The sequence below is a fragment of the Bombina bombina genome, chromosome 2 (assembly GCF_027579735.1).
Source record: "Bombina bombina isolate aBomBom1 chromosome 2, aBomBom1.pri, whole genome shotgun sequence".
In the NCBI taxonomy this organism is placed as follows: Eukaryota; Metazoa; Chordata; class Amphibia; order Anura; family Bombinatoridae; genus Bombina; species Bombina bombina.
The window spans coordinates 727,573,900-727,601,606 of NC_069500.1; the positions used below are offsets into that span (position 1 = coordinate 727,573,900).

General features: G+C 38.1%; 1 protein-coding gene across 1 annotated transcript in view; it reads left to right on the plus strand.

Moving 5' to 3' along the window:
* The first annotated feature begins 14,672 nt into the window (after positions 1-14,672).
* LOC128647234 (protein FAM166B-like) overlaps positions 14,673-27,707 on the plus strand; it is a 62,216-nt gene continuing 49,181 nt past the window's right edge. The window contains exon 1 of the mRNA XM_053700022.1: positions 14,673-14,746. Within this exon, the coding sequence (XP_053555997.1) occupies positions 14,679-14,746 (68 nt within the window). The 5' untranslated portion in view covers positions 14,673-14,678. The remainder of the gene's footprint in view (positions 14,747-27,707) is intronic.

Here is a 27,707-nt window from a genome sequence, read left to right on the forward strand (position 1 = left end):
CATTCCAATGTTCTTCACATAACTTTTAATAATTCTTATTAGATGGTGTTATTATGAATGTAAGTGTTCTTGCAATGTATTTTTGATGTGTTTTATGATACTTTTTTTGTGCCACAAAACAGTTAACCAAAGCTCTGATGTTGCACTAACCCGACGCACGTTAACTTCAGTTACGCTCAAGCAATCACGTTTACTTTTAACTTGTAATCCGAGCGAAAATGAAATTTGCCATAAAATATTGTACAGCACATTTCAACTTCAATGTAAGTGATATTGCATTGTCTTTTTATTGTGTATGTGTCAATTAGTCAATTCTACTGTATTGAGTGGCCCTTTAAAATTTGCCTTTCTAAAATTCTTTAAAGGCTCTGGCAGCACTGATGAAATTTCTTAGATAATTTTGTCAGATCAGGGAGCTTTACAGAGTCAGGCCTTGATCCTAAAATTGATCATTTAAATCACTGGGCATTGTGCTGAACATGCACCATAATTTACAGATTCAGACAATTTTGGACTCTACTATTTTGTACATTTTGTACAAGGGCAATAATAGTTAAAAAATGACATGGTCTTCATCCTTAGAGCATTGATTTTTTTTTATTTTTTTTATTTATTATGTTTTCATTTTACATAAGATAAAGTATACAATTTCAGGCAATCATTGTACATTATACATATCTGTATTTATGCCTATTTGCAGCAATATTTCAAAACAAACCAAACTAATAACCAACTAACTAACTTAGCAGTCCCTAACTATTCCATGCCGCGTCTAAATATTGTTACTTTAAACAACAAGGTCAATCCACGTTATCTATAGGTCTAAGCAAACCAACTCACCTAATGTCGCTGAACACTGTCTGGTTCCTCCCGGACCCCTCCAGCTAGGGGGAGAGCAGCCTCTATCCTCACCGATGAATATTGCACCCCCAGGAGATATGTGTTTATATTTGTGTGTTAAGGCTGTAGATGTATGTTTTCCCATAAGAATTTAGCATCCAGAAAAAAAGGGAGCTTGTTCCTTTTCAAAAACCCATACTCCTCCAAACCAATGAGCTCTGTCGTCCTTTCAATCCACATCTCCACAGTTGGAGATGATGAAGTTTTCCATGCCCGAGCTATTAAGGAGCGAGCCCCATTAAGCCCAATTTGTACTATGAGGGATCTTAGCTTGCATGTGATGTGGGTGGTGTCGTTTAATAATGCTATTCTGGGGGTAAGCCTAAATGTATCTCCCGCTAATCTCTGCAGGTAAGTTTCTACCGCTTTCCACAAGTCTTTTATCAAGGGGCAGTCCCACCACATATGTATTAGACTACCCTGCTCGCCACAGCCCCCCCAGCACATTTGCGAAGAGTCGGGGTATATAGTATTCAATCTAGTCAGTGTTAAATACCAACGAGATAGTATTTTGTAGTTCATCTCCAATATCTGTGGAGAAGTAGAAGATTGTTTTGATCTTTGGAATATGTTGCGCCAAGCGTCATTGTCAATGTCAATGTGAAGGTCATGTGCCCATTTCGTGGTGTAGCTTGGTAAAATAGTGTTTTGGGGGTCTATTAAAAGTCGCCGGGATAACGAGAGGGGACTCTGGACTGCTGTCTCTCTGTCGCATAGTCGTTCAAAGGGAGTCATTGAGCGAAGAAACTCCTTTCTATGGAAAGAGGTTTGTAAAAAATGTTGGAGTTGTGCATATTTAAGCCAATGTGTATAACGTCCATCTGCAATAGTCTCCAGTCTATTTCTATCTTTTAATTTCCCGTCCTCTAAAAATCTACAGAGTGGGATAGTGTATCCCCACTCCTTGAGTCTTCTGAATCCTTTGTCCAAGCCCCCCACCAGCTCGGTATTAAGAACTATTGGGAACAATGGAGATCTAATAGATGAGATATGGGGATATAAAGTCTTTATCTTGTCCCATTCCCTAAAAAAGTGTTTATGTATGTCTAAATGTCCACATTGCGATGGCCTCAGGTCCGAGGGGACCCAACATAGTGCTCTCACGAACGGAACTTGTAGAATATGAGAATCTATAGATACCCAAGCTTTGTGAGCTGTTGAACTGTGCCAGTCTAAAATTCTCTGAAGAGTCACTGCACTATAATATTCCTCTATCTTTGGTAACCCTATGCCACCTGTGACAGTGGACCTGTAGAGAGTGTTTCTATTTACTCTGGGCTTGCCCCTACCCCACACGTAGGCATTCAAATGTAAGCGCGTTAGATACCAGGAAGGAAGGTGGATTGGTAGGGCCTGAAGATATATAGAATTCTGGGTAATATAGTCATTTTGATGGAGTGTACCGTACCCAACCACGAAAGTGTTTTATTTCCCCAAGTATTGAGGTCTTTTAATATGGTGTGAAGCAGTGATTCGTAGTTTTTCTTAAAAAGGGTGGGAGAGTATGGGGAGAGGTGAATACCCAAGTATTTGATTGAGTCTGTCTGCAACCGTAGTGGACATATCCGTGAAAGGTTGTGGAACTCCATAGCACTAAGTGATATGTTCAAAACTTCTGATTTAGTTTGGTTTACTGAGAAGTTCGAGAATGTACCGAATCTCCCGATCTCACGTAAAATCTATGGAATGGTACTTTTAGGGGAGGATACCGAGAAAAGGACATCGTCCGCGTACATAGCTATCTTAAATTCATTGGGGCCTATAATAATGCTTTTTATCTCCTCATTAGCGCGTATGTGTGAAGCGAATACCTCCATTGTCAAGATAAATAAGATAGGGGAGAGAGGGTATCCCTGCCGCGTACCGTTTCGAATAGGAAAAGGATCTGAAAGCATGCCGTTTACTCTAACTCTGGCGCTCGGGCGTGTGTAGAGGCTACCTACTCTATCTATCATTTTGGTTCCGAATCCAAAAGTCTCTAATGTTTTATTGAGAAAGTGCCAATTTGTTCTATCGAACGCTTTTTCTGCATCCGTCGTCATTATAACCGCTGGGATATTGTGAAATTTTGCATATGCTGATAGTGTCAATGCTCTTATTGTATTGTCCCGTGCTTCACGACGTGGAGTAAAGCCTACCTGATCTAAATGTATAATTTCATTTAATACTGTATTTATACGATTGGCTATAATTTTGTTAAATATCTTAATGTCCGAATTGAGCAGGGAGATAGGTCTGTAGCTGCCCGGTTGTTCTTGTGGTTTGTCCGCTTGTAATATAACGGAAATGTGCGCGGTCAGCATGTCAGGTGAAAATTTTAAATTATTGTCTATGGCCTGGAACAAAGTCAAAAGGTGGGGGGCCAACAAATGTTTGAAAGACTTGTAATATGAATTTGTAAACCCGTCCGGGCCCGGACTTTTGCCTATTGGAAGTTGGGAAATCACAGTCAGAATTTCTTTTAAAGAGATTGGCAAGTCCAGGGCCTCTCTCTGGGCTGGTGTTAAGGGGTTTAAACTGGCTGCCTGAATATAATGCTGCATCTCCTCAAGATGAGCCCGAGAGTCTACCTGTTCCAAGTTGTAGAGGTGGGCATAAAAGTCTCTAAAACTGTCCGCAATCTCTTTACTATCATGCGTGTCTGCCCCACCCGGCTTTTGTAATTTATGTATATGGGTCTGTCTGGTTCTATTCTTTAACGCCCTAGCTAACAAAGATCCCACTCTGTTACCCTCATAGAAGTAGGTTTTTCTCAATTTTAAGGCGACCCTTTGAGCCTCCTTCGTGAGTATATTGTTAAGATCCGTTCTAGTGTTAGTTATTAAGGATAAGAGATTTGGGTCCTTCGGCCTTTGCTTATGTTCTAATTCTAATTTATGCAATTTGGTGAGCAGAGCGTCCTTTGCAACATTATGTGTTTTTTTGAGGTATGCTGTGTGTTTAATGCATTCTCCACGTATGACCGCCTTATGTGCTTCCCATAAAGTGAGTGGTGATGTGTCTGCATTCATGTTAAGTTTAAAGTAGTCAGTTATTGAGGTAGTCAAAGAATTATAGGTTGGTGGGTGGCGAAGGAGGTATTCATCTAATCTCCATATAAATGGATTGATTGGGGCTTCTGGCCATCCTAAGGAGATAGAGACTGCCGAATGGTCAGTCCATGTCGTTGGTTGAATGTCTGAGTCTACTATAAGGGATAAACTCGATTGATCAATGTAGAGATAATCTAACCTTGAGTATGAAGCCCAAGGGTGGGAATAGAATGTATAATTCCTTTGTAAGGGGTGTTGTATTCTCCAAACGTCTATTAAGCCTAACTGTCTAAAACATTTATAGACTGAGTCTGGGGGTCTATGGGCTGTGTTAGTGTTTGGGGAGGTCGTATCTAACCGTGGGTCCATAGTTACATTAAGATCGCCACCCAAAATTAGTATGCCTTTCCTGTGTTCCGCAACCAGTGCAAGCAGTCTCTTGAAAAAGGGTGTCCTACTAGAGTTAGGTGCATATATATTTACAAAGGTCACAGGTCTATTAAACAGCAAGCCCGTTACTATAAGTATTCTGCCCTCTTTATCCCCCACCGTTTTAAGTAGCTGGAAAGGTGTGTTGCAGTGTATTAAGATGCCCACCCCGTTTTTCTTTTTGTCATTAGAGTTGAAGTACCCTGTCGGGAAGTCCCTTGAGGAAAACCTGGGTTCTGATTTTTTAGAGAAGTGGGTTTCCTGAATGAATATGACAGAACTTTTTTGTCTTGCGAACCATCGCAATGCAATGGATCTCTTGGAAGGGGAGTTAAGTCCCTTAGTATTCTGGGTTGCTATACGTAAGGTTCTATGCATAGTGTCTAAACAAGTGTGTGTATGTAGTCTTACCTTGAAGTGTTGAGTGGCTTCCCAGAGGCATCTGTGCTCCCCCCCAGCCCAGAGGACCAGGAAAGACCCCCAGTGATAATAAGAAGTGGCTTCTGCTACTGCGGAGTTGCTTCTGTGAATGAACCAATAGGGATGCGTGAACACATATTAACTTATTAACAATGAATATAACAATAAACTTATCTTTAAATATCAATGCTAACTCTAACTTAGGCCATAATATGGCCAATCTCATTCGACTATGAATGGGGGGAGGCAGCAATCTAACTGCTGCTGCTATCCCTGCCGAGTTCAAAATACTTATACACACATATGTCCAGAGTTTGTGAGATAGATGTTGCTTTCTTAGCTATGTACCTGTTTGAGGGAAAAGAAAAAATAACAATATGCTTATCTTTAGATATCAATTCTAACTTTAAATTTTAAATTAGGCCCCATCACAACCAATCACATTCAACTATGGATGGGGGGAGGTAGCAATCTAACTGCCGCTGCTGTCCCCACCAAGTTCAATATACTTATACCCACATATGTCCAGAGTTTGTGAGATAGATGTTGCTTTCTTAGCTAAGTACCTGTTTGGGGTAAAAGAAAAGAACAACAAAGAGAGAGAAACAACAAAAGGAAGTCTGTAGTACAAATCAAGTATTCTCTTTCTCCTTTAGCAAGCTCAAGGGACCCTGCGTTCTGGTTTCAAGCCTACCATTAATACAGAGTCTAGGTTAAACAAAGGGAAGTCTCACTATGATAACCTTTTGTTTCTTCATGGTGGTGTTGCGCTGTTGGGTTCTTTTTGTATAGGCCTCCTCGCTGGCAGCTTAGATTTCCTCTGTACTGTGACCCATTTCTGCCTTTGTGTTTTTGGTTGTTGACGTGGTGCCAATTCTTCTTCATGATCCTTGTCCGACTCCGTAGGAATCTTTGGTATTGGGATATTTAGTAGTGTATAGAAGGTGTCTAAGTCCTCCAGGTCCTTGTAGATAGCTTCTTTATTATCTTTTAATGCCCTCAGGGAAAAGGGGAAGCCCAGCGATAAGGTATTCCTAGACCTCTCAAGTGTGTTGTCAAAAATCCCACTTCTCAACGTTTTGTTAAGGTGAGAGGGCTTAGATCTGCATAAACTTGTAGGGGGGTGTCCAAATATCGAACTGGGGACTTCTTCCTTGCCGCCGATAAGATGTTCTCTTTGTCTTGGAAGTAATGGCATTTCAGGATGATATCTCTGGGTGGTGCAGAGGGTTGTGGTTTCGGCCTCAATGCTCTGTGAGCTCTGTCTAGCCTTATGTCTGTGTCCGGATCAGTGTCCAGAAAAAAAACGGAATAGATTCTGCAGGTATTGTTGCAGGGCCGCAGGCAAAATGGTTTCCGGAACTCCCCTAATTCTTAGGTTCTGTCTACGGCCCCGGTTGTCTAGGTCCTCTATTTGATTTTGCAACTGAATGATCTCCGTGGTCTGGTGTTGGAGCTGTAAAATTGTTAGATTTGTGGTTTCCGACAGTTCTTCAGCGTGGTCTTCAAGTTGCACCACTCTGTTACCTAAATCTGTAATGTCCTTTCTAACTTCAGCCAAGCCATCTCTTATCAGCTGACTGACCTGCTGCATAAAGGTTGAGAAATCCTCTTTAGAGGGCAATGCCTTCAAATCTGCTCTGGTAAGTGGAAACTCTTCCTCCTGAGGCATATCCGCAGAACAGACCCCCTTTTCCTCCATGTCTGAAGAGGGTGAGCTTGGTGTTACAACGCTGGGCACGGACACAGCTTTAAAAAAAGAGTTCATTTTAGAGCCTGAGGAGTTCGAAGCCTTTTGCGTTTTCTCTGGCCTCTGCTGTCTTCTAGATGCCATATTGCAAAAGGTATGTGAGATAAACTTTGGCCCTGGGCCTAACAGCAGGCTGTCTTAAGTTATATTAATTGTTTATCAGGCTCACTATATGTGTTCAACAGGCCTGCCCTCCTGGAGGAGAATTATTGGTAGGTGAAGGGCTATACACCCTATATAACATCTGTGGGCAGACGTGGATTATGTCTCTGCTGTGAATAGAAAACCTCCTCTCTTTTCAGTGTAAGACTGCAGAGTTATGCCTATTGTGACGCAGCAGGCCTTCTATGCTGAGAAGAGTGAGCAGCAGCCTGTCTCATGTTGTTTCAATAAAGATATGCAGTTGCTGCGCCTCTGTGTCTGTCTCCTCTATTTCCCCCAAAACTTCTTAGAGAATGCCTTTATGGTGATCCCATTCCTCCGGTTTCCCCATCACCTAGCCCTCTTATATGTTTAGGTGCTGCGTGGCTTATGTAGCCTTTAATGGTTAACAGAAGGGGCCCACTTCTCTCACCTCACTTCGCCCCCGTGATTTTGTGTGTCGGCTAGGTTGCCGGTTCCTCTATTGAACCGCTGGGCTGATTCAGCTGAGGGGCCAACTGTAGAGTAAGCGGACTTGTGTCTTTTCCTCTCCGCTCCCTTCTGCCTCTGCAAATGGCGGTTTGCGCCGCCGGGTTTATGTCCGCATGTCTCAGTAGTGCCGGGGTAAAAGCGATGTCCATGAAAGGCTCCTCTTATGGTTGGGTGATGTGCCTCAGGGGTTCATAAAGTAGTTCCCCCAGAAGACATGCCGTTTTGACCCTCTGGACAGTTGCTAAGGGTATCGGCAGGGATTAGCTTCACGGAGCACTAATCTTTTGCGGCCATGCTGGTCCTTGGCCGGCTCCGCCCCCTCAGAGCATTGATTTTAACACTCTTGTTCCGCAAAGGAGTTAAATACATAGTAGAAGTATAGCCCGTGACCCTCAGAGCACTGTTGGTCCCGAAGGGAAACTGCCGTTGATCCACTCAGCAGTTACTAGAGCTGCTGATTTGATTAGCGTCCATTTCCGTACAGAACCAGCTATGCTCTTCGGGTCCCGAGTGACTCCTGTGTCCGGAGGTCACACACACAGGAGTGCAGGATCAATAGTCTTAATATTGCATACTAAAATAGAGCATGTCATGTTTCATCTATTATGGCCCTTTAACATACACACGTTTTTAAAGTGTGATACAAATATTATTACAATAGGAAGAGTGAACGTTTTTGTGTTGTCATATTAACAATGCAGAAGAGAAATATCCCTTCTTAGAGCATTAAATATATCTCATAATAAGCTGATGTTAGATAATGTGAGCAGAATTGTCTCACTACTTATTTGATTCCTTGTAAACTTTAAACCAGAACATACTGCACTAGGAAGAAATCTCTTGTTTCTACAGAAAATCTTCAGCTATATCAGGCCAAGAGGAGCAGAAATATCAGCCTTCTGCTTAGTAATAATTAAACATGCTTTTCACCTTCATTCATCAAGGACATGAGCATGGGGATTGGATCTCCATCACAAGTGCTACAAAACCCTCAAAATACTACAGCAAATTCAGTTGAGGGGTTATTATTTGGACAATTATCACTTCATATTGGATAAAAGAAACTCATCTGAATAAATAAATATAGAAACGTGTTATTGTGTTGTCCTGGTTATGTGCTGTTCTGCATCTTTTGTTGGTATTGATATTGTACATACTCACACTCACAGCTCAAAACCATCAATTTGTTCTTGCAACCCTTTGCAGTCCCCTGAGCAATAAGAATGTTGCATTGCTAGTGGAATTCAGATGTGTTGTTCTCCTTAGGGTTCACTGCAAACTAAACCTAATCTATCAAACCTGCCCAGGCAGCTTAAAGAATGTTGTTTAGTGGCCACTTTAATAGAGTTAATGAACTGAGTACAAAGCAAGTATATTTATAATGCAAGGACTGCATCTCTCTTTAGAGAAGTTAACCTATGTCATGAAGGAATTGAATAAAGCACTGATGGGCAATCCCTGTAATTTATGTAAATGGTAAGGACAATTGGCTTTTTGTTAGTAACCATTCCAAATGTTTTTCTTGGTCCTTTAAATGATCCAGCCATGCAATCTTTAATAACACAACATACATCTTCCTATTTTCAGTCTGTTTTCTTAACCAGTGAGATCATTTTTTTTGCTGTAAATGGCCAGTAACCCTAGTACTACTAGACTGAATCCTCAAGTCAAATTCCAGGCTGTTAGGGTGGGAAGTGACATGTGAGCAGATCCATAGATGGCACATTGACAAATTTTGAATCTTTTTTACATTTCTGCTATCCGCTGGGATTAAGATTGCCTTGCAGTCAGTTACCCACAGATGACATATTATCTGATCCTGCATCTCCTTTACACATGAAGTGTTTTAGTTTAATCATTGGTTCCCTGTGAGTTTGAAGTTTGGAGGCAGTTTACTACTAGACATCAATCAGTTAGAGGGTCCCAGGTCAAAAGCATATTATGATTAGATTTGTGCGTGGCGGAAAAATTTGTTTCGGTTCGTTTCAGATCTATTCGGATGTTTTCGAATTTCGTTTTCGGATCGATTCGAATTCGGATACATTTGAATGCATTTGTTTCATATTCATTCGTATTCATTCGGATTCGAATCAATTTGGATGTACTCGGATGTATTCGGTTTGGATTCAATTCGTAAATTCGGAAGTTTGGTATGTGTTAGGTGGTATGTGCTGTGTATTAAGACTAGTATTATGTACTGTAATATTAGGTGTAACCCATAGCAGAGTGATATAACCTAATATACTTTACAATACTAGTGTAATTGTGATTAGTCCATGGCTATCCGAATGTAATGAATAAATCCAAACTAATTCAGATTTATTTGTTAGTTTCGGTGCTATGGTAATTCGGAAATTTGGAAATTCGAATCGATCCAAAGCTCTGAATTTGACAAATTCGTCTGAATTTCGAAATGAAACGCTCATGTCTAATTATGATTTTACCAATGATTTTTATCAATATAGTTTAGGAAATAATGCTTCTGTCAGATCAGAGAACAAGTTCTCTATATCAATTTCAGCCTTGGGCCTCTATTTAAGAAAGTCTGGCGGACCTGATCTGACAGTGCGGATCAGGTCCACCAGACCTCGCTGAATGCGGAGAGCAATGGGCCACCAGCAGGGAAGTGTCAATCAACCCGATCGTACTCGATCGGGTTGATATCCGGCGATGTCTGTCCGCCTGCTCAGAATGTATAGAGGTAGTCTCTTTAGGATTTATCATATTAGATTCTGTTCCTCCCCACTTGATATATGGAACACTATCAAATGGTTCATGCTATTTGGGGTTTTCTGTTTATGGTACGATCATTATGCACAATATATATAACTCTGTTTACTTCTTGTAGTCCATGTCCGGCATGAGTTCTTTTCCATTGGACATTTTGTCAGTCTAGTATAAGCCACTCCTGTATTTGCTGCAGTTTACTGCTTTTTGCTATGTCCTTGTTGACTGTGTTTTTTCCTTTAATACATTTACTCTTATGTGTTTTATGTTGGCTAATAACAGATTGGCTCCTATACTGTGTCTAGGATGATTATCTATTTATCACATCTCAGCTCCCTCACATATGCATTGCCAGTTCGATTAACTATCGTTCTATCGTTAACGATATATATTTTGTCCATATAATTCCCACATCATGGTTTATGACCAAACCCTCACATCGACTTTTCACTATTTATATATTATATATTTATGAAGTTGTCAATATACGTGCACACAACCTTCTGTATCTTTGTACTTATAAGCGTCACTTTAGCACGTCCTATCCCAAGTTTACCAACTGTCGGTGATAGTGCTGTCTCTGACCGCTCGTTATCCATGCCTTCTCTCCTTTTATTGGCCCTTATCCGTCCAATACACATCGCCCTATTCCCAGTACCCATCTCTACACGTTAGTATAGTATAGTGACGTGCTTTACGTCACCCTTTACGCCCATATTTTTTAGGCTACATGATGCTTACAGATAATATGTCACTATCTGTGCTTTCAAACTTCTATTCATATTTATGTCTTATAGCAGTTTTCAATCCTATGCCACACTTTGATCATGCTTTATAGCCCCCTTTTAATTATGAGGCCGCATCACGCAACTATTTCACGCCCCCTTCACCATTCTAATTATGATTATGGTTAGTCCTTATACGATCCTAGTACACGTATCCCTCTCAAGTTACCCCTTATAGACGACCCACGACACAATTCTTTGATCGCTATATGTGCCAGTTAATGTTTTCAAAGATGTTTTTATATGCTTTATATTATGTCTATTTTTATTTCTCCTTGTGATTATTTTATCAATAGTATGATGATTTTGATGGCTCTGACCACGCCCCCTTCACGTCACTAGCGTTGCTTGTCGGATTATAGATATGTTTTGTACACTTCTCAGATCCTTGGTTGTTATATGTGCTAGTTGATGCTTCCAGGGGTGTTTGCATATGATGTCTATTTCAATTTCTTTTTGCTTCCACTATATTAACAATATGACGAATCTGATGTTTTTGACCACGCCCCCTCCACGCTATTAGCGTTGTCGGTTGTATTATAGATGTTTCTTATACATCACATTATTACTTTTATTATTCTGTTATCGCTGAGATTATGGATATTAAGTCTGCAGGGATTTTTCCTCATTTACAATACTCAGTTATATGTGCTGTTATATTATGATATTTTGTATCTAGTGGGTGTGTATTCATTCTGATTGCTGATTGGATGGCATTAGGTATAAGTGTAGCAGCTGTGAGATTGTTTGCATAGCCTGAGGAAACAGTGCTGTGCCACTGAGAAACGCGTTGCTGTTGTTTTAATCCTTTTATTAAACTTTTAACCACTAGTTATCTAGCTGCTGCATCTTCTTTACCCTGGATATCAACATACTGCTTGCCATTTGCCAACATTTGAGTGCTGGTCATCACTGCTGACCTTCGTCTGGCTCTCAGTGCGGCTTCCAGTGATTATCTCTGGACTACCTCTGGTGAGATGAGGATATTCCCTGTTCCAGGTGTGCCTTAGAGTCTGCCGGACGACTTATTGGTTTCGGCCTGCCTGTATAGAACAATTGTGCTGACCATCACGTGAGTAGGATTTACTTCACCTTTATCTACCATTGGCTCACCAGTTTGATTTGCACTATGTGGCGCCCTCTATCTTTTGTATTCTAGAATATCTGGTATTATGCTGTAATCTAAACTGGTAAGTTCAATAAATTATTTTCAGAGTGGGGGTTGCTGCTGTTCCTTCCACTGCTTGGCTGGTGCAGCATGTGTTACTGTCTGTGTGTTAGATAAGGGGGTGTTTTTTATTTTTATAGAGGTATTAGATTAGGTTTACATTTTTTATTTTGGACAATTTCGTTTATTTTTTTCTGTAATTTTAGACATTTTTATTTTTGTAACATTAGTTTTTTTTTAATTTAATTTAATCTTAGTTTTTTTTAATGTAATGTTAGGATTTTTTATTTTAATTTAAAGGGATACTGAACCCAATTTTTTTTTCATGATTCAGATAGAGCATGCAATTTTAAGCAACTTTCTAATTTACTCCTATTATCAATTTTTCTTCATTCTCTTGCTATCTTTATTTGAAAAAGAAGGCATCTAAGCTTTTTTTTGGTTCTAAACTGTGGACAGCACTTTTTTATTGGTGGATGAATTTATCCACCAATCAGCAAGAACAACCCAGGTTATCCACCAAAAATGGGCCGGCATCTAAACTTACATTCTTGCATTTCAAATAAAGATACCAAGAGAATGAAGAAAATTTGATAATAGGAGTAAATTAGAAAGTTGCTTAAAATTGCATGCTCTATCTGAATCACAAAAGAAAAAATTTGAGTTCAGTGTCCCTTTAAGTAAGGATATTATTATTTTGTTAAATTTTAATTAATTTATTAGTAAGGTAGTCTTTTTTATTTTATATAATTGGGGTTAACATAAGGGGTGTTAGGTTAGGGGGCTTAGTGATTAGATTAGTTATTTGCGTTGTGGGGGATGGTGGTTTAGGGGTTAATAGGTTATTTAGGTATATTGCGTTAGGGGTTAATACATTTATTAGGTAGTTTGCGATGTGGGGAGATGGCGGATTAGGGGTTAATACATGTATTAGGTATATTGCGTTGTGGGAGATGGCGGTTTAGGGGTTAATCACTTTTATTATTAGTTGCAATGTGTGGGGATGGCAAATATAGGGGTTTTGACGTGTCAGGTTTATTTTTGGGAGGCGGTAAAACCTTTATGGGCGATTTGAAATATTTTTGTTTTTTACTTATGCGCCGGCAGATCTTAAACTTCCGTAACTCACTGGCGACTCCAGAAATGTCTATTTCCGCACATTTCTGAACATTGTCAGTATAACCGAGTTACTTCAGTATCTGATCTTTTGCCGCTGCTGTATATGTGATTCACCTGATGTGCGAGGTGAATTTACGGGCTACGCATGTTTCAGCAGTTGCGCTGAAACCTACGCCTCATATGTGATCTCGCCCATTTTCTCCAGGATTTTGTCACAGTTTTAGTGTTACTTTTCATTTTGTAGGGTTACTATTAATGAGCTTTTAATGTTAAAGAAATTTCTGGTAAACCTTGTCCTTGGCTTCCCTTTATAAACGGTTAAAGGGACACTGAACCCAATTTTTTTCTTTCGTGATTCAGATAGAGCATGCAATTTTAAGCAGCTTTTTATTTTACTCCTATTATCAATTTTTCTTCGTTCTCTTGCTATCTTTATTTGAAAACGAAGGCATCTAAGCTTTTTTTGGGGTTCAGACTCTGGACAGCACTTTTTTTATTGGTGGATGAATTTATCCACCAATCAGCAAGGACAACCCAGGTTGTTCACCAAAAATGGTCCGGCATCTAAACTTACATTCTTGCATTTCAAATAAAGATATCAAGAGAATGAAGAAAATTTGATAATAGGAGTAAATTAGAAAGTTTCTTAAAATTGCATGCTCTATCTGAATCACGAAAGAAAGAAAGTGGGTTCAGTGTCCATTTAAATGGAGAGTCTGCTATTACCTGAACAGAGAGTGATTAGTTTTTCTTTTTTTCTTCTTGCTAAAGGGACATAATACTCTAAATATGCTAAATCACTTTAAATTGATGCAGAATAACTGTAAAAGGCTGACAGGAAAATATTGCCTGAACATCTCTATGTAAAAAAATTTACTTCAGAATTTCTTCAGCTCACCAGAGTACGTGCTCTGGTAACAGTTATAATTCAGATACTGTCCTGCTGCAGGTTGGAAAAAAAAATCAGCATGAGCAGTGCTGATGTCATGCTTTGCATCGCTATGATCTCATGATGTTTCACTGAAATGGATAACTGCTGCCATATAGTGATCCAGACACGGGCATGCCCCTGAGCTTACATCCCAGATTTTCAACAAAAGATACAAAGCAAACTAAGAATGATGGATAATAGAAATAAATTAGAAACTTGTTTGAAATTCCATGTCCTTTTAAATAAATAATGCTAATTTGTCTACTGAATTTAGAATAATATAAATTGGTTAGTGTCTAATAAAGATGTAATTTGCATGCAATCAGAATAACACGCCACTAGAGGGCGGTGTTTGTGCATGTTTGTTGCAGTAGTTTCTATAGAAACTGTAAACAGAAGACTTAATCAGATCTGTAACTTTCAATCCTGCGAAAACCTGCAAAAGGAATTTTTAGACAGCAATGTCAAATTCACTATACCCTTTCTTTAATAAGATTTTTTTTATGTTTAAAATAAATGTTTCTATTGTGTTATATAAAAGTATATTTGAATAGAAAAAAGAAAGACAATTTGATGTCATAAAGTGAAAATACATTTATGAAGCATCATTATATAGTAAAACTATTGCATTTCACAATTCTTATAGTGTTTTTTTTCTACAAGCAAACAAATGATCTGCCTTGACTTATTTAACAAGCTCACGCGTTTCCCTAGTTACAGAAACCAAACAAAGGGAAGAGAGATCCGTGCTAAATTGTTATTGTTGATATTGCTGTAACAGAAAATGCCTATTATTGTTCCACAGCAACATGAATCAATATATTCTACTTATGAGCCACATTATGTACCAGGGTAAGTTTGCTTTATTTGCCTCCTATTTAAAATGTTGAATTATTTATAAACTGGGAAGCACTTTTCATTGTAATGATGCATTTATTTTGTCTTCAATATTTCCTATGTTCTATTGATTTGCAAACATATAACAAAGTGGTTTATAGAAATTGCAAACTGTGTTTTCTCAGAGAAGTTAAATATTTATCAGCATTTTCTGCTGCTCTCAGGGGGATAATAGCTCTGCATATATAGCCAGTTGTAGAAATATAATGTATTCCTCTTTGCCAAAGTTAAAGGGACAGGAAGCCCTATTTTTTTTCTTCAAGAGTCACACCATTTTAAACAACTTTCAAATGTACTTCTATTATACAATTTGCTTTGTTCTCTTTGTGTCCTTTGTTTAAAAGTAGACCTAGGTAGGCGCAGGAGCAGCAATGGCCTACTGGGTGTTAGCTGCTGATTAGTGGCCCCTTGTAACTGGCTTAACTGATGTGTTCAGCTAGCTCCTAACAGTGCAGTGCAGCTGCTTCAACAAAAGATACTAAGAGAATGAAGCAAAATTGATAATAGAAGTAAATTGTAAATGTGTGTAAAATTGTATGAATCATGAAAGAAAAAAAATGTGGGTTTCATGCCCCTTTAATGTCTTAGAAAATCTACCCACTTTATAATCTACCATGATCGTTCCAAAAGCATGACATGAAGAAGACACCTGTTTTTTTCACATCTAATATTTCAAAACAATCGTATTCTTGTGCATCACTCAAATCCATCTGATGTAACTAATGTTAATTTGTTATGTGTATTGTGCAAAGTTCTCTTTGTTAGTAATAAAATGACAGAAGTTTAGGCTCATGGAAGTCAACATTTCCTTTATCAAATGCACCTCCTCCTCTTGGTATCCTTCATGAAATCTTAGCCTCTTTCATGACAGCCTATGGCTGAGAGCCATGCATGTGTCTTGATCACTATAACATTATTAAAACCATTGTTTCAAACACTACTGCTATGTAGTAGGTGCCCCTGAGGTTTTGTGTAAAAAAGTGTGCTTTGTGCTACACTCCCTTAGAGTTTTTTTTCCCTCCAGTCATTTGATTTGCACCATTTAAAGGTTGTACAATTTGCTTTCTGGCCTCCCAGGGAGTGTGGGACAATCTCAATATTTACACAAAATCAAGGGCAAGATTACATATGCAGCGTTGGGCGCTGCATACAAGTTACGCTTACGAGAATGGAGACATTTTACTCCATTTTCACTTTGTCACACATAGGCAGGCGCTGCAAGCCTTCAGATGAGTATATAAGTACCGTAACTCCCTAGAAGCCTTAACAAACACCTAACGCATGCGCAATATCCACCTCTAATCCGCCATCCCCCCACATTGCAATAACTAATAAAAGTATTAACCCCTAATACGCCAACCCCCACATCGCAAAGTACCTAATGAAGTTATGAACCCCTAATCTGCCATCCACCCACAAAGCAAAGTACCTAATTACAATATTAACCCCTAATCCGCCAACCCCCATATGGAGCTTGATGCCCCTGTTTCCGAGCGAGCCTTCAGGCTCGCCGGAACCAGAGGTTATGAAGCAGCGGTCTAAAGACTGCTACTCCATAACTTGTCCGCCTGAGATTACATAAAAAGAAAAAACCCTAAAATTAAATTAAAATAAAAAAAATCTAAGATTACAAAAAATAAAAAAATCTAAGATTACAGAAAAAAACAAACTCCATTAACCAAAATAAAAAAGTTATTCCTAATCTAATACCCCTTAAAAACAAAAAAGCCACCCCAAAATAAAAACACCCCCTAATCTAACAATAAACTACCAATAGCCCTTAAAAGGGCCTTTTGTAGTGCATTGCCCTAATGAAATCAGCTCTTTAAAAAAAAAAAAAAAATCCCCCCTAACAGTACAACCCCTCACCCACCCAACCCCCCAAAATAGAAAAGACCTAACTAAAAAAACTAATCTACCCTTTACCTCACTCCTATCAACTGTAAAGCCACAAAACTGCCTAGTGCAGTTTTTTTAATTAAAAAAAAAACAAAACAAAAAAACTAGATTTTTTTTATAATTAAAACCTACAACTCCTTCTATTTTGAGGGCATTTGGGGCACTTTTAGAAAATTAACCAGAGATCTAATCTCTGGTTAATTTTCAGAGCGCTAATTGCTACCGTGAGCTAGCGGTAGCAATAACCAGCCACTTGTAATGGCTGGTTATTTATTGTGCACCCGCAAAATTTATCTTTCCACTTGTAATCTAGCCCTGTATTGTTAAAAAATGTAAAATTTGTATGTAAACTACTCAGGAATGAAATCGTATTAAATATACACAGCGTAAATTGTAATTTAAGTTTGCTGGATGTTAAAAATGTAAGTACGTTTAAGTACAAAATACAAAATACAAAGCATAATTGTTGCTTATTTGTGAAATGGGCTGAACATGAGGTGTAAATGAAATTGTCTCTCTAATCCCAACGTAATTCTGTAAAGATTTTTACACTACAGAGCTCACAGTTTTTTTTATCGCCAACTAAAATTTGGTGAGCTTTTCTCAAAAAACTGAAAATACTTATGACCCTAATGGACACATGCATACGAAAATATAGCCGTTTGTAAAAGGCTATACGCAGAAAGCAACGTAATGCGATTTATATTGGCTGTAAGATTTAATGTTTTAAGTGCAACAAGTTCCATTACTTTCAATAGGATACATCTCGCCTTTTTTTGCGCTAATTCCACAAGGGCAGCCCCAGTGAGGGTTCGTGAGGGTTAGATCATCGGCCCTATATTTTTGTACCTCTGTTGAACTTGTTGGAGCTCTACAAATAAATTATAATAATGAATAATAATACAAGTTCTAAGGAATAGTCTAGTCAAAATTAAACCTTCATGATTCAGAGAGAACGTGCAACTTTCTAATTTACTCCTATTATCAATTTGTCTCCGTTCTCTTGCTATCTTTATTTGAATGTAAGCTTAGTAGCCTTCCCATTTTTGGTTCAGAACCTGGGTAAAACTTGCTGATTGGTGGCTACATTTAGCCACCAATAAGAAAGCGCTACCCAGGTCCTGAACAAAAAATGGGCCTATGCTTACATTTCTGCTTTTTCATATAGTAAAATAGAAAGTTGCTTAAAATTGCACATTCTATCTGAATCATGAAAGTTTAATTTTGACTAGACTATTTCTTTAATTTTGCTTTAATCAAGCTCAGTTATTTTGTTTAAGCTACATAAAGACTTCTGGCTTATCTGTCACTCTCATGGTAAAGGCCCATAAAATAGTGTCTATTGAAGAATGATTTTATCTGCTTTGTGCAAACTTCCAAAGTTTCAACTTCATAAATGTTTTAGCAATAATTGGTCCATGAGAAAAGTGGCACAAAAACTGTCACTGTAATCTTTCTTCATACTTAAAGAAATAAGTATGAATTGAATCATAGATTTCAGCTGCTTTTACACTGCAATTATACCAATTTAACTAAAGATTTAAATTTGACTAATTATCTTTTTTCTTTGCATGAAATTGGATACCATATTTAAGTTTACACTGGGCACTCAGTGTATACTGCAGCTGATCCCTATGGTAACAAGGCAGCAATAATACTAAATGGGTCTGATTTGTAGTGCTGGTTTTCAGCATTTTGATGAGAAATGCGTCAAGCCTGATGCAGCTGTAGTAAAAGGTCACCATGGTAACAAAAGATCTCTTATGGCCTCCTGGGTATCTAATGAGAACTGAAGTGGCTTCTGACGTCAACTGAGATGTAGGATCCACAAAAATGACATCTTAGTATGACTCCAGTTATTTAGCTACATAGGCTTCACCAAAGTTTAGCAATCTGAATTTATGTAAAGCTCTCAGTTTAGTATTTTGCCTGATGATGTATGGTGAAAGAACAAAAGCAAATAAACATAGTATATAGTAAATTAACCTCCTGTGCTTTACAGACATGTTTTACTTGCTCAGAGAAAAACACTGTTACATTTTCTTATTCAAAATACCGGTAATTGCTGAACTATTTCTTCTGTGGCCTTAAATGAACATTAAACCCATTGGGCATAGTGATCAAACTACTGTCAGACAGGGGCAGACATCCTTGCCTTGTCTGCCAGTCATCGCCTCTGGTGGGCAGCTATCCACAGCTCGCATGTATCAATGCACACGTGCGCTCGTGTGCAACCACGCCCTCTGCCTGCATAGAGTCAATCACGCGTGGGCAGGGGCTGTCAATCCCCCCAGTCAGAAAAGTCTGGGGGATTGATATCCGCCACATAACAGATGGAGGATAGGGTTGAACCTGCAGTCTATGGGGATGAGACCCCTTGAAAAATCTTGGCATTTGAGATTATAATTTAAGAATGTTTAATTATGTCTAGTAAAAAAAACAACCCTTTATTATGGATGGAGCATGCAATATAAAACAACTTTTGTTCACTTGGTATCCTTTGTTGAAAAAAGTATGAAGGTAAGTACAGGATGTGTCTGCAGCACTTTATGTCAGCAGTTTTGCAAGGAGGTTATAGATTTTCAAGAGCACTAGATGGTATCACTTTTTATTGCAATGTAGTGCTCCAGGCAGGTGCACATTACCTACCTAGGTATCTCCTCAACAAAATACGAGATCAACATGTTCCTGACCAACAGTCAGAAAACAATTATTAACCCACTTAAAGGGACAGTGTTTACCAATTTTCATATAACTGCATTTTATAGACACTGTTATAAAGAAGAATATGCACAGATAGTGATCTAAAAATGCAGTATAAAACCTTTTAAAAACTTACTTAGAAGCTCCCAGTTTAGCATTGTTGATGAGGATAGGCTGGGACACTCAGTGAAAAGGGCTGGGAAAACAAGAAGAGCAGATACTCTCCCCCCCTTCCCTGCATATGAAAAGACAGATTAGACAAACAGGAGCCAGCAGGAATCTATAAACGTAGGTATACATCTGACACTGTTGGGCTTGGTTAGGAGTCTTAAAATCAGCACAATGTTATTAAAAAATAAGCAAAACTATACATTGTTACAAAAACACTCCCAGATGAGATATATAAATGGTTCATCTACAAAACATTTATGCAATGAAAAATCTAGTGTACAATGTCCCTTTAACATCAGCACAGATTTCTTTCTAGAATTACACTACTTTTCATAACGTAATCTGTAAGGGACAGGATAAACTTAAAGTGAAAGAAAGGTCAAAACTGAAATGTGCATGGCTGCATTTCAATTTTAAACAAAAGCATTTTTGCCTAATACTTCCATTAGCAACAATGCTTCCAGTAAATGTTATTGCTGTTTTTCAGTGGAATATGCACATATGCTGTAAAGGCCTGTGCACCAGTATTCCAACACCCCACCTTCTCAGAGAGTCAGCATAGCTTGTATGACACTGACACAATACACACCACCGCCTGCTGTCTGAGCTTGAATACATTTGTTTTAAAAAGGCTTTGTTTTAAAGCACATTAAAAAATGTAATATTAATACAATTTTTAATATGGTGTATTTATCTTTTGGCCCACATTTCAAATTTGACCTTTCTATCCCTTTAAGGTGTTTCATTAAAAAAATAATTTTCTTAAAAATGATCATTGAAGGGACATCTAAAATTCCAAATGTCGTTTTTGCATTACTGACCCAAGCCTACTATGGGCTAGATTACAAGTGGAGATAGGGGCAAACCTGCCATTGGTGCAGCAGGTACAGTGGCACGGGGGCCCAGGTGCTGTAGGGGCCCATAACAGCCAATGTATGCATAGACATGCAGGATGTGTAAAATCCTAATGCAGGGGAGCCTTTTATTAGTGTAGAAAAACAAAGCAGAGAAAAAGGGCGCCTCCTAGTGTAGCCAGTATGTAACAAATGAGGAGTATATAACAATATACATACTCACAATATAGAAAGGCAGAGGTAATGCCTAGGAGAACGGTCTGGGAACTTCACAGTGTCCCAGCAAACTGTGCACGTTACTGTGGCTGCTCCTCCCAAATCAGAATAGTTATCTGTAGAAGTGGAAATAAAGAGCACAAGAGGGCGACCCCTAGTGCAAATCAGTTATGAAGATAAAGTGGATGTTGAATTGTGGTCACAAGGGAATACTCACAGACTGTGTTGCACACTGTAGTGCAAATGAGGCGTACTAGGTATATTTCAGTGACCTAGTGCACATATATATCCAGGCTGTGCTGCTGCAGTAAGATGAATGCCCCAGAACCACTGCTGGTAAACGACGGATGAAGTATAAAGAAGGACTCCAGTATAAGATAGTAAAAAGTTTTAATAAAATATGTAAAAACAAACACAGGTCAAACAATAGATCTGTGTAAATAATGCTACGCGTTTCTAAGCGCTGACCGCGCTTTTTCCTCAGGCTGACTATTAGTGTAGGTTGCAGATCTATCTATCTATCTATCTATCTATATTATTACTATTGCTTACTAATGAGTTACCTTTGGTGGGGGGCAAAAAAAATTGCACCAGGGCAAGTGTAAAGCACTACATACCTACATATATAAATACACATACCTCTTTGCTCCCTTCCCAGCCATCCCCAGCATATCCCTTTAATTCTGCCACAAAACATTTTTTAATAGTAAACCATTATTTCATAAATGTTAAGTCTAAATATCACTTAAAACCTTTATGTCCATAGCATTGTAATGTGTTTTATTATGCAAACCAGAGCTACATTTTACAGCACTATCCATGTTAAGATGCTATGGTTAAAATATTTAACTACTCTCTTGTAATAGCAGATTATGCATTATTATTTGTGCAAGGTCAGACAAAAGATAATGCACCCTGTGTTATTGATTGTACTTCACATGTAATCTAGGCCTATGTATTGAACTGGCACAAAGGGGTTAAACACATAGGTAAAATCAGGAATAGCAGTCACACATAGCCAGTCACCGGTGGTTTCCTGTTTAGGAGTTGAAATGCTTGTGGCTCTTGAGTTGAACTTCACCTCAGTGTTTAATAAAAAGATGTATACAGGTGTGTATTTTCTCCAGCATATATTATAGGATGGTTACACAGAGATTTTACAGATCAACATGATATTATGATGACAAATACGGATGACTAATGTTTGCAGTATCTAGAGAGAGAATATAGGGTGAGCAAGGTCAGATAAGTACTATTCTAGTTTGTTTCTATTGATAACTTTTTTTTTTTACATAGATAAAGCACCTATCATCTTGTCTCCCAGATTCCACTTTGTCCTAATAATAAATATTTTAGATCAGATCAAGGAAGTTCAGTGAAAGTTATCTGATATTCTGGAGTATGCATCTACTAAACGTCTTATGACAAGGGAGTGGGGCCTTTGTTTTTAAGAAACTGCAGTACAGGCACCGGCACAAATCTAAAGGGATGGGACATTTTTGATTCACTACTATATTAATTTATTTCCAGGAATGCATCCAGATGAGAATCCTGCCACCTGTTCCTGATGTGCAATTAGCTTTAGTATAGATCTTTCTCACTCCCAAAATGAAATTTCTGTGACTATAGAGCAAGTCTCTATGCAAGAACAATTTACCCTGTTATCTGATCGCCTATATTTTTGAATACTTGTAGATAGTTTTACTAAGGAAGCAGTCAGGTCTCAGAGGTTCTTTCTGAATGACCACAGAAGATCTTTAGTCTTGATACAATTTTTCAAGATGCAGTCAATCCTGCGCAACTACAGTAGTTGAAGTTTCAGTAAACCTTTGGTCTGAAGCTACATTAAGGTGGTTCTGCACCAGGGCTATACTGCAAGATGATGTGAGTTGCAAATGGAATGTGGACTTTAGGAGCTGGACATCTGTGTGTCTTTTATAGTGCTGGACTGAGGTTTATGTAGCCTCATGGTGATGCTGGCCCACACCACATACTTGAACCCCGCCACCCTTGCAATGCTCATGGCTTATAAAACCTGGGAAGCATCAGTTCCCTGCACAGTATTAAGATGGTTTATGGTTGCACTTGCACTAATCACTTCCTCCCCTTTCTTGCTTATTCATTCTCCCATACTTCATCTTGAATTTCTCTATAATATCATCCCAGTTGACTGGAATCTCTTACCATTTTAAATTAATTTTGATCAGGACCAGGAAACACTTCTAAATCCTGGTTGCTAGATGTCAGAGAGGCTTCAGTGTGTGACTGACCCCTGAAGTGTCAAGCCCTGCTGCTACAGAACTCAACAACCATGTAGCTTTCAGGTTCACTGTCTCTATACAAAATGGACAGCAGTCTGACATCATGGACATTGTAACTATATATACCACACAATGCTTGTATCTGATTTCTGTTAACAATGACTAAAACATCTTTATGTTTGAAGAGTTTCCATTCTATTTATTTGTACATGTTTTTATTATGTATTGTACAATGTATTCATTGTGTATAATACGATGTACAAGGATATAAATCAAAATGTAGATCAGTAAACTGAATAATGCATGTCATTCCAAACCCCAGCTTGTATAATAGTATAACAAATAACTTTAATAGATTAGTAAATGACACTTAGATCAATATTTTTAGCATTATAATGAGAAGAAATATGTGAATTGCCAGTGTTATGTGTGATCCTGATAGATAAAGCTAATGAACACATCCGTGCTTTCTGTCCTACACAACTGATAACAACTAAAATGAATTTGATTTGTTAGTACTCTCCTGTACCAAATTGGTTAGTACTGAATACTTCTAATCAAAGTGCTTTTGAACAATTTTTTTATGTTTTTTTTTTTTTATATTTATAATGAATACGATATATACAGTCATGGCAAAAAATATTGGCACCCCTGCATTTCTGTCAGATAATGCATCACTTCGCCCAGAAAATTGTTGCAATTACAAATGTATAGGCACTCACTGTTTATTTATTTTGTTTGTATTGGTATGACACAAAAAAGTGGAGGAAAAAAAAGCCAAATCTGACACATTCCACGTAAAACTCCAAAAATGAACTGGACAAAATTATTGGCACCTTCTCAAAATTGTGAGAAATAATTGCATTCCAAGCTTGTGATGCTCCTATAATTTGTAATTAAACTCACCTGTATCAATTAACAGGTGCTGACAATATAGAAATCAAACCGGCAACCAGTTAATATGGTGAAAAATGTACTCAAAATTTCTGTTGTGTGTCTCTGTGTGCCTCACTGAGCATGGAGAAGAGAAAGAGCCGCAAATAATTGTCTAAGATTTGAGAACAAAAACTATGGAAAAGCATAAACAATCTCAAGGTTACAAGTCCATCTCAAGTGATCTTAATGTTCCTGTGTCCACTGTGTGAAACTTTGTCAAGAAGTTTACAGACCATGGCACTGTAACTAATCTCCCTGGACGTAGACGAAAGAGAAAAAGTTATCAAAGATAGCAACAAAGGATTGTTCAAATGGTGGATAAAGAACCTTCATCAACTTCCAGACAAATTCAAGCTGACCTTCAGGCACAGGCTACAAATGCGTCAGCTAGCACTATACGTCGCCATCTGAATGAAAAGGGACGCTATGGTAGGAGACCCAGGAGGACCCCACTGCTGACACAGAAACATAAAAAAGCCAGATTGTAGTTTGCCAAAACTTACCTGAAGAAGCCAAAATCCTTTTGGGGGAATATGCTGTGGACAGACAAAACTAAATTACATCTTTTTGGTAAAGCCCATCATTCTACTGTTTTCAGAAAAAGAAATGAGGCTTTTAAAGAAAAGAATACAGTCCCTACAGTCAAACATGATGGAGTTTCACTGATGTTTTGGGGTTGCTTTGCTGCTATAGGGAATGGATGTCTTGACTGAAGACTACCAAAGAATGATGTGGTGCAATGTAGGGCCCAGTGTCAGTGTAACTGATGTTTTGGGGTTGCTTTGCTGCTTCAAGCACTGGATGTCTTGATTGAAGACTACCAAAGAATTCTGTGGTGCAATGTAGGGCCCAGTGTCAGAAAGTTGGGTCTCCGTTAGAAGTCATGGGTCTTACAGCAGGACAATGACCCAAGGAACACGTCAAAAAGCACTCAGAAATATTTTAAAACAAAGCGCTAGAGAGTGCTGAACTGGCCAGCAATGAGTCCAGATCTCAAAACAGCAGTTGGGAAAAGGAACCCTTCCAATCTGAGAGACCTGGAGCAGTTTTCAAAAGAAGAGTGGTCCAAAATTCTAGTAGAGAGGTGTTAAATACTCATTGATGGTTACAGGAAGCGATAGAGTTCAGTTATTTTTTCCAATGGGTGTGCTACCAAATATTAAATTGAGGGTGCCAATAATTTTGTCCAGTCCATTTTTGGAGTGTTACGTGGAATGTGTCAGATTTGGCTTTTTTTGTCCACGTTTTTGCGTCATACCAATACAAACAAAATAAATAAACATGAGAATGCCTAAACATTTGTAATTGCAACAATTTTCTGGGCGAAGTGGTGCATTATCTGACAGAAATGCAGGGGTACCAATATTTTTGGCCATGACTGTATATATAGTATTCATTATAAGTATAAAAATATATGTATATATTAGGATTGGTTTTTATGGCACAATGCCTCATTTTCATATCCCCAGCTGCTAAGGGACATGATTTACTATTTTACTATATATATATATATATATATATATATATATATATATATATATATATATATATATATATATATATATATATATATATATATATATATATACATACAGTATATATATATATATATATATATATATATATATACATATACAGATAGATATATAGACAGTAGGGTTGCAAAGTCTGATTCCACCACAACCAACTGGTTTTATCTGATAATTTATTAAAATGCAGTAAAATATTGTAATCAGTTAGGACGTAATATTTAATAATACATTATTTAACAATGATACAAGTATTTTTTTAATTTCTTTGTGAAATGTTTTTGTGATATTGCCATTTATATGAATATTCTCTTCACACATAATTTGCATATTTATTTTCAAATATGTTGTAATACTGTATATTTTATTCAGTTGGTAACATCTTAGCACACATATGTGGTATTTGTTTTATTAACCCCTGCCATAAATTCTATTACTATGGTCCAGCTAGTGGGAGCCCAGGGTTCAGTATCCTTTTAAGAAGTTCTAGTCAACTGGAAATATTACGAATCAACCTGGAAGAGGACATGTGTCTATATTGTCTCAACACACTGTGAAGACGATATTTCGAGTGACCAAAATATCTCCAAGGGTCACAGCTAGAGAATTGCAGAAGTTAGTTGCATCTTGGGGTCAGAAAGCCTCCAAAACTACAATCTGATGTCACCTACATCACCACAAGTTGTTTGGAAGGGATTTAAGAAAAAAGCCTCTACTTTAATCCAAAAACCACTCAAGCTTCTTCAGTTTGCCAGACACTACTGGAACTTTAAATGGGGTCAGGTTTTATGGTCAAATGAAACAAAAAAAAAGCTTTTTGGCAATAGACACCAGAGATGGGTTTGGAGCACACAGAAAGGTAGCTATATGGAAAAGTACCTCATGCCCATGGTTAAATATGGTGGTGGCTCTTTAATGTTTTGGGGCTGGTTTTCTGCCAGAGGACATGCACATTTTGTTAGGATTCATGGCATCATGGACACTATAAAATATCAACAGATATTAAATGAACTGACTACCTCTGCCAGTAAGCTTAAAATGGGCCGTGGTTGGAACTTCCAGCAGGACAATAATCCAAAACATACATCAAAATCAACACAAAAATTGTTTACTGACCACAAAATCAAGGTCCTTCCATGGCCATTACAGTCCCCTGACATGAACCCCATAAAAAATCTTGAGGTGAACTGAAGAGGAGAGTCTACCAACATCGGCCCCGGAATTTGAATTATCTGGAGAGATTCTGTACAGAGGAATGGTCTCAGATGCCTTGTGTTCTCCAACCTCATCAGGCATTACAGCAGGAGACTAAGAGCTGTTATATTGGCAAAAGGAGATATTATTATTATGATCAGGTATTTGTAAAGCACAAACAGATTCCACAGATTCCGCAGCACGGAAGTACAAAGTATTAACTAAAAGGGTGTTAAAGGGACACTGTACCCAAAATTTTTCTTTCGTGATTCAGATTGAGCATGAAATTTTAAGCAACTTTCTAATTTACTCCTATTATCAAATTTTCTTCATTATCTTGGTATCTTTATTTGAAATGCAAGAATGTAAGTTTGGATGCCGGCCCATTTTTGGTGAACAACCTGGGTTGTCCTTGCTGATTGGTGGATAAATTCTTCCACCAATAAAAAAGTGCTTTCCAGAGTACTCAAACCAAAAAAAAGCTTAGATGCCTTCTTTTTCAAATAATGATAGCAAGAGAACAAAGAAAAATTGATAATAGGAGTAAATTAGAAAGTTGCTTAAAATTGCATGCTCTTTCTGAATTACAAAAGAAAAAATTTGGGTACAGTGTCCCTTTAATAGTTTTGCCACATATATTTAACAAAGATTTTTTTGGGATAAACCTGTGTTGTGTTTGCAATTGTTTCAAATCCTTGAGAGCAGAGTATTTTTGTGTACTTTTTGATTAAAAGATCAAAAGGTTAAGGGGATGTGGGTGGGAGCAAAACCAAACATGGCACTGTTTCTGTTTTCATGTTGAATACACATTTTATTTCAGTTTTAGAGCTCCTTCAATGAAGTGTTTTATACTCATCTCAAATAGTATTTACCTGCACTTCTAAACATCAGGCACATGAGTTATAGGCCTCTATTTATCAAGCTGTCAACCGCAAAAACGCTGGAATTCCACAGCGTATTTGTGGCGAGCCTAATTCGCCTTAGTTATCCAACCCTACAGACCAGCAAAAGTAGAATTCAGTGACGTAACATACGATCCGCCGGACTCAGTCCAACACAGATCGATGGTTACGTCACTCCAGATGTTCCGAACACAAGTTTGGCACAACCTGACTACTTTTGCTAGTTATCAAGAGACTAGCAGGTACGCTCG